This window comes from Etheostoma cragini, chromosome 21 (assembly GCF_013103735.1).
Source record: "Etheostoma cragini isolate CJK2018 chromosome 21, CSU_Ecrag_1.0, whole genome shotgun sequence".
In the NCBI taxonomy this organism is placed as follows: Eukaryota; Metazoa; Chordata; class Actinopteri; order Perciformes; family Percidae; genus Etheostoma; species Etheostoma cragini.
Window position 1 is genome coordinate 12,701,237 of NC_048427.1, and position 8,547 is coordinate 12,709,783.

Sequence of the window (8,547 nt, forward strand, 5' to 3'; positions counted from 1 at the left end):
GGAGGAGAAGGAGCGGGCATATAGGGGTCCAAATCGGCCGGAGGAGGAGAAGGGGGGGGCAGGCTGTCGTTGGCCGGGTTGGAGACGGTTTGCAGGGTGGGGATCGATGGCGGAGGCACGGCGATGCCAAAACGGGATCTGAATACAGAAAACAGACAGAGTGATACAACTGTATTTTGTTAAAAGGAATAGTTCCACATTTTGTATGTACTCAACAAATGAGATACGACACGTGAATGAGTCAGCTTTAGAGGTGATGCTGGGTGTTTTATCCAGATCCAGGCTAGCTGTTTACCCTTGTGTCCTGTCTTTATGCTAAGCTAAGCTAACCGGCTGCTAACTGTAACCTATTTAACAGACATACAGAGAGTGGCATCGATCTTTTCATGAAACTCTCGGCAGAAAAGTAAATGCTCGTATTTCCCAAAACTGTTAATTTAGTCAATAATGCAGCAACCTTTCAGAAGTACATCATAAATTACACAGGTTATGTTATGCCCTTATTATAATAATCAGTATTTGTAATGTAGAGTTTTTAATAATAATAATACTGTTGCGATGGAAAGGGCAGAAGAGGATTTTATGTACATACACCAAGAAGTCAGCACTGTTGTGGATGCTCTCTGTGGCGTCCGGTCTCTTCTCGGGCTGCTGCACAGCGGCCTGTGGGGAGAAGATGGATGAAGGTGAAAAAAAGCATCAGACGTCACACTGGGACAACTCCTACTGGGAAATGTGCTATACATCCTAAACCTGTGTGGACTCATACTGTCAATTTAGTATCAAATTTACCCCAAAACGGAGTCCAATGGAGTCCAAGATGTAGAATGATATCGGCTCTCTTAAGTAGCTTCTCTCCGGCTCCTTGCCTGAAGTCGGTGGGCTCATTGGATTGGTGCGGCTCCTGTTTTTGGGAGTAGTAGAAGCACCAATTTGTCTCCTGGCTACGGTCTCGATGTGGATAGCTGCAGCCTGGACCAAAGCAGTGTAGACACAAGAACTTCATTTTTACACCATAATAAGCATAACTTATTTTTAGTTTGAATGCAGTGAATTTGTGTTGGAGTTTCTTAAAGGTTATGCATTTCATTCAAAAGCAGTTCAATATTTTATGAAAACACAAACATGGACACTGACAGTGGCAACAGTGGTTAGGAAACCTATTTCTAATACAATAGGTCAATTTTTTTCTTCTTCCTATCTTTTTATTAATTATTCTGTTATTTCATCAAACAACAAGCAAACTGGTCTGGTGAAACTTTTATTGAGCTCAGAGTCAGGTGTTCAATATTTCGTAGGCCTGAACAATTTGGGGAAAAAATGTAATTACGATTAAGATTTGATTTGCAATTCTTTTTTAAAAGTTCAGCTAAAGTTCAAAATTCACTGTGTCACAGATAAAACCAGCAATGTGTGTTTTATACGCATGGGACATCACATAGTCACACAGAACATTTATCAAAAAAGTTAAAGTTATAATAATGAAAAACAATGTGTCATGTGTCATGACTGTGTCATGTCACTCTCATGTAAAAAATTTCAAGTGGGCTAAACGGTTATGTACTGATCTCAGTTCAATAGCAGCATCCACATAGTGTAACTTCTGCTATCACGTTATATAACATAATAAAAAAATCAATGCAAATTCTTCTAAACATAGTACATTTATGGAAACAATCTGTGATATGTGACATTATTCCAGCATAGATTTTAAACAGTAGATATCATAATAAAAAGAGATTATCGCGGTCTTCACGATTAGCTGCTTGCATTCCTACACATCTCGATTTCGATTGGAGAACGATTCCGCCCATCAGCCCTATTAACTAAGGTGAAGTGTGCTCCTCACCAGTGACAGCAGGTTGACAGAAGACTCCATATCTCGGATCTGCATGGCCTGTGAGTCCAGCAGCCTCAGCAGGGTGCTGGCCAGACTGTTGATCTGGTAGGCCACGTTAGCCAGCGCCTGGGCAGCCAAACCCTTGGCTTCTTCAACAGCCTTGCTGGAATCCTCAGCCTGCGGGATTATTGTTATTTAACAAGATGCGTCATACATGTTCTTCAAATGGCTTTTCCAAAAAGATCCAAAAGCTTTTTTTTTTTTTCAATGAGCATTACTCACCTGAAGAAAATTGTCCTCGCAGTAATCTGCGACGCGGAGGAGGTTACTGTGGTTATCAATAAGATCCCTCCTGGCAGCTGGCACTTCTTTAAGTATCTGATTTATAACTTCAGACAAGTTCTTCTGCTCCGTCATTTCTCCCATTAGCGCTACTACAGTAACAGAACCTTTAAAAAAAAAAAGATTTAGGCTCCTTACGCTACTTGAGGAGGCTGTAAAAGTTTTGGCAAGAGTCAGATGAGACAGGGAGGTGTTTTGTCGGCGGTGAACGCGGAATTACCGCAGGGTAAAGATTTCCAGGGCACCTGGTCTCAGGGCAGGGCTCTGCACAAGGTAGGCTACATGTGCATTGGAACTGACCAACAAGTAACATCTGTCTCCTAGGTCACATGATGTACCTTATATATTGTTATATTATTGTTACATAGACAATATCATAAATTATATCATAGCCTATAGGCTATATAATATCATATGTTGCAAGGTGTGCGTCACAGCTGAGCCACTTGCGTTATTCATAAAATCCACTAGGTGGCAGTGCAGTCTAGAGAAAAGTGCCTCTGGCAGGCTCTGTTGATTAGCTGATGCCTGTTGTACTCTGCATTATGGATAATGATGATGATGATGATGATGATGATGATGATGATGATGATGATGATGATGATGATGAAATAACCCAAGCAGCGGAAAGCTCACTAATTACTTTCAGCATTAGATTACTAACTCCCCATGCGCTGGATCACTGGCTGATATTCACTTCTAAGCAGCTTTATGTAGCAAAATGCTCAGCCAGAGTCCAAATGCACTGAATTGTTCTGGATATCTTGTGTAAACAACTTGAATTCCACATCCTTGATTGGGTTCGCATGTGTGTGCACAGTGGCCTGACTCCAGGTTTTAAAGAGGTTTTATTGGCTCACATGCTCACGGTCCAGACTGACACAACCCATGTTATTAGTGCACGTTGTGCCATGTGTCAGGTTATCAGGACACTTTCGCTCTGTCTGGCACTCACTGCAGTGAGCCATGTGACAAACCATGATAACACTTAATTTGGATACAGGCCGGTGTTGATACCTGACCATCAGGTGACTAAAGAAGATGCCTGACAGAGCCATTTTACTGCTTACATACTGCAGCGCTACAAACCAACGTACACTGACCTCCATTTGTTTTTTACCACTATTGTTGTGCTTGTTATGCCTTTGGAAGATAGATGACAGTGAAGATGCCATGACAGTTTGTACGGACAAAGTGCATTTTCGACTGTTACACCGGTTCAACTGCATGCTGGCTACAGCACGTTCTCCATCACATGCTAAAGTACAGTCAACAACAGACGAATAAAGACAGAGTGAGTAGATTATACATTATACATTACATTGTAAGATTTTAGCAAACTCAAATATTTCGAGCATCAGCAAATACAACCTTCAAAATGAACACTTATTACACAGAAATAGCCTGGTACCAAATAGCTAGCTGTTAGCAAATGACATATATACTCTAGCATTGCAAGGATACAACTACGTCATGGCAGATGCACATTTTGTACAGACATTAATGGGTTATGAAATATGAATACTAACAACTTTGGTGATCCCCTGACTTTTCCTCCAGCACCACCTGGAGGTCAATATTCCCCAAATCAAAATGTTTACATGTTCTCCAAAATGTTTTGCTATTTTGGTGACTGTTTTGAAGTGTGCAAATAAAACGGGCACCGAGTCCCATTAATCTTATATCATAATGATGTTGAAATGAACACCCAGAGAATTATTAGCTAGTGTTCTCCTAAGGATCTGATAATTGTTGATAATTTTTTGTAAATTGCACACCAGGCTCGGTCCTGCTTTGAAAGTAATCCAAACTTTTGTCACATTTGATATGATTAATAGTGTTACATTAAAGGTTTGCAACAGTGTGCTGTTATCAGTTTCATGTATTACAGAATCATCAGGATCATTGACTACTGATACGAGATTATGGATGACTTTATTAATGTAATTATTGAACATTCCTTTTCTCTGTGTTCAGCACGATCTTGAGTCATTGCACGTTACCATTCAAAATAATAATCTTACCCATTTCATTTGTTGCTCCGTGGAAAGAAAGGATCGGCTGCAGAGGCAGATTTACTGTTTACAATAATGATAATAATAAAATCATCACTAAATTATGGATTTTTGTTGTTTTTTGCTTTAGCTAAACTACCTTTATTGGAAAAAAGAAATCGATAGATTCAGATTTTTATTTTTGTGCATATCGACACAAATTCGACATCTTGTATGTTCGATTGTGCAACAATACTTTTTCTCTGGCTGTCTGTAGCAATGCCAAATAGCTGTACACAATGTTACACACTACAGACTATACCCAGACATCAGACATGGCCTAATGATAGCATATACTGTAGAGACACCTACTGCAGCTGAGGAGAGGGAGAACACTCTATACTTAATTTTCTGCCCTCTCACTGACCTCAGACGTTATGTCATTTTCTTCCTGAGCCTCAAATGCGCAACCAAGGTTTTGTAACCCTCAATTACCCCATTGGAATATTATTCCACACTTGCACTTTTTTATTCCTCTGGAATTTCATTAGTGAAGAGGTCGTATTTGTGTAAAGTCTTCATTAACAAACTAATTCAGAATGTGATTCCTGGACCAGCTGAAAAGACTCTGTAGATAACATTTAGATATAATATATAGATAGATAACAAGGCACCCCTCCCGCTGCAGAATGGCTGCATTGAAAGCAAAAATCCATCATCCAGGAGAGCATGAACAGCACCCTGCTGTTTCATGGTCTTGTTTACACAGACACACTGTCCTTTACCCTCAAATAAAGTTTAGTACAAGTGTAAAGGAAAGTATTATCTGTCACTGGTGTAAATAATAAAATGAATGATGACTGAGTTGCATTTAGCTGCTTTGGTCTCATTGGGAATGCTGGCTCGGTGTAACACAGTCCAAGCTTACTGGGATGCTGAAATAGAACAGACCCATCGATAGTGTTACTAGTAACATCCGTGTTTTTCTACCATGACAAGGGAAAAACCATCAGACCATAGTTGAAATACTTTATAGAATAAATAATGCTTAAATAATGTTTGCACTCAGTGCTGCTCACCAAAACACCTTGTGTCTCCTTGAGGTGTTTTCCTTCCTTTAAGTTATTCAGTAAAACAGTAAAAAAATAAATAAAAAAAATCATATGTGTACAGTATGTGATGTCAATTCCATTAACCATGGGCAGAAATGAGTAGGCTGCTGTGACACGGTCGTGTGCATGTGAGTGCATGAGACAAATAAAACAGAAACCCATGTAAATCAAAACATGCTCCATAGCGCTACTAATGGTCAAAAACTCCACATGGTACCTTAAAATGTCACACCTGTTATATGCTGCTTTACAACTTAAACAATTTAGTTATTAATCTTAAAGTATAAGAAGACAACAATAATTTCTCTTAACCTTAATAATAGCAAAAAAAGAGCTTACTACAGTCATTTTATGGCTCATGATCCAGCAACACTGAAACAGTAAGGTAACCTCCTGTGAGTTAATATATTCAAAATGTAGGTGAAGAAACCACCAACTAGAGTTAAAATGTCACCTGACACCCTACAGTACACAAACACACATGTATTGCAGCACAGCATCCATGTCCACTGGTGTGCCGCATACGCCTGTTTGTAGAGATTGGATGTCCTGGTTTTATCAGAGCCTCTCTCCACACTCCACAGACTTCCATTAAAGGAAAAGCCAAGTTCAATTATTGTGCCGGAGACTGTAGGAAAACTACATTGTCGGGTCACACACACACACACACACACACACACACACACACACACACACACACACACACACACACACACACACACACACAGCAGTTAACACTGAAATCACTCTGAACACTGTGAACTCAATTCCAATTAGTCTCTAGGCACCTGCTGCCCTTTTCTCAGACTTGTCTCAGTTTTTAAGCCACTGGCGTTGGAATACAGATTTTTAAAAAAAGATCTTCTCATCAAAGGTATGACATTTTTCTATATGTGTACTGACTTAAAGCCTCTGAACACCGATGCCGGTGATTTCAGTTATTTTGGCCAGTTAGACTCTGCTTAAGTTGAAGGTGGGTTGGAGCTTAGATGGGAATTTATTAGGTGTCAAATATTTTCTACCAATAAGAAAAATAAAGGTGTAATGTGTCCTGCCCTAACAAGTGCAACAAAGCTAACAAGAGGCTCAGGAAGATGTCACCCAATCAATCTATCTGTCCACACATAGCCACACAGTCCTAGGAAATGTCCAATAAGCTAGATTAATTGAAAACACATGTGTGGGTGTTCAGAGCCTTTAACACTATCACAACAAGTGTTTGAGTAGCCTCTCACCTCAGCAACTTGACCTGCCCACCACCACCTTATCACTTCATCACAGGGCTTCATCCATCCCTATCAGCCCAGGTAGGATTTAAATATGGTCAATGAGTACCTAGCCCACTTGATGGACATGTGTCTCACGTTTGCAAAGAAATCAGCATGTGTGTGTTTACAGGAACATTAGAGATATGTTATCTCTTTTAAGATATCTGCTGCGTGACTCAACAGAAATGTAAGGTTGGCCCTTTTGGCCCAATCAAGACAGATCTCAGCTCAGAGGGCTATCTGCAGGACAGTGTATGACTTTAATCTTTTGATCTAAGACTGAGCCACTTGGGACCATAGACCGTTGGGACCCTGAACTACTCCATGTAATATCTGTCTGTCTCATTGTGGCTGACTAACACCATTCCGGCTTCAGTCAGTTTTTAAAGAGATGACATCACAGTCACAGTTTCTGTGTTAATTATCTTATATCACAGGCTAAAGTAAACTTCAACTAAACTGTTTTTATTGGGCTTTTCCACCTTTGAATTGTGATAGAACAATTAGGTGAGTAAGGGGAAATTAGACGTGCAGGGCATTGTCATAGTTTGGATTCAAACCACGTTGAGGTGTTAACTTCTCAGTACTCGTGCAGCTGCTCTACCACTGAGCCAATGTAGCCACTAACTCAACTTAACTTTATTTAAATTAGTGTGTTGCAGATAATCATAATAGGGTCAACCTTGTGTAAGGTAGGAGACTAAGTTCCCCTGAAGTTCATTTGCCTCAAAACTAAAATGTCAGCATTGCATCTTTATCTGGAAACTCCTTGTCCTACCCTCTCCTCCTATCAGCAGTAACACCATGGTATTCCACCATCAAAGACATTCTGTCATAGAATACATTTCAACTGAGTGAGCTTTCTTGGATTTTTATAATACTAAGTAATATGTATTTGTTTCCTGTATGAATGTGAATATCAAGGTTAATAGATACTTTGACTCATGACTAATACTGACAACAACAACAAATTAACATGCTACGGAAAATGTTACTAAACATTGCTAAGGAGAAAGAAACCAGGCACACATTTTCGGTGGACTAACGATGGTTTCTTTCTAATTCTAGTTCAAACTATAACCAATTCCAGTAATGGGACCAAGTCCAGACAGGGTAAAGGTGCAGGTAAATGATCAGCTGGCTGGTAGCAACAGAAGCAGCTGCTTCTATATTATGTTTAAACGGAGGGAACATTGGGTTGTAAAGCATGAAAGGGGACTGCAAGGTAAATGTGACCTGAAGCCATTCCTGCACTGAATAAAATTGTATTCTTTAAAATTAAGAGCACCATTTAAAGCTGCTATATTTTTTTACCTTGACAATGGATCAAATGACGATGACATAATGTGGAAAGGGTCTGTGAGGGGCTGAGCTAGCAGGCAAGTTTCTCTTTTTTTTTTTTTTTTTTTTTCCTTTCAAGTTTCTTTTCTACCAAAAATGAAACAAACAACATACAAAATTAGCAACGAAGTTCTGGACCCATAAAAAACATGATGGGGAAACTTATGTAATGGTAAAACAAAGACGTACTGTAGGTTCTGGTTGTTGCCCCAGAATGATCATGCAATGTGTTGGGCCTCTTTCCTCCGCAGTCTGCACAAACATGCATACATTTTTGTTATTGCCACTCTTCATTCCAACCCCAACCGGCCCATCAGACACCGCCTACTAAGAGCCTGGGTCTGACCGAGGTTTCTGCCTAAAAGGAAGTTTTTCCTTGCCACTGTTGCTTGCTCTGGAGGGGACTACTAGAACTGTTGGGTCCTTGTAAATTCTGGAGTGTGGTCTATCTGTATAGTGTCTTGAGATAACTCTTGTTATGAATTGATACTATAAATAAAATTGAATTGAATAATTTAGGGGTATAATTTGATAAATCCTTGTCGTTTGCCACCCATGTTAAGCAGCTGACCAGATTTTGGTTATGAATATTAGTAAATTGAGATTTGTAGTTTCAACTGCTTAACTTGAGATGCTCATACATTCACAGA

At 39.7% G+C, this 8,547-nt stretch overlaps 1 protein-coding gene across 1 annotated transcript; it reads right to left on the minus strand.

Annotated features, from left to right (window-relative positions):
* Window positions 1-2: 2 nt before the first annotated feature.
* On the minus strand, window positions 3-2,515 carry abi3b (ABI family, member 3b; the record flags this gene model as incomplete). The annotated part of the gene is made up of 5 exons (XM_034860845.1): window positions 2,123-2,515; window positions 1,850-2,017; window positions 793-972; window positions 593-663; window positions 3-138 (listed from the first exon to the last, which is right to left on the minus strand). Coding segments are annotated over exons 1-5 (699 nt in total), but the record flags the coding sequence as incomplete, so codon positions are not given.
* Window positions 2,516-8,547: the final 6,032 nt, after the last annotated feature.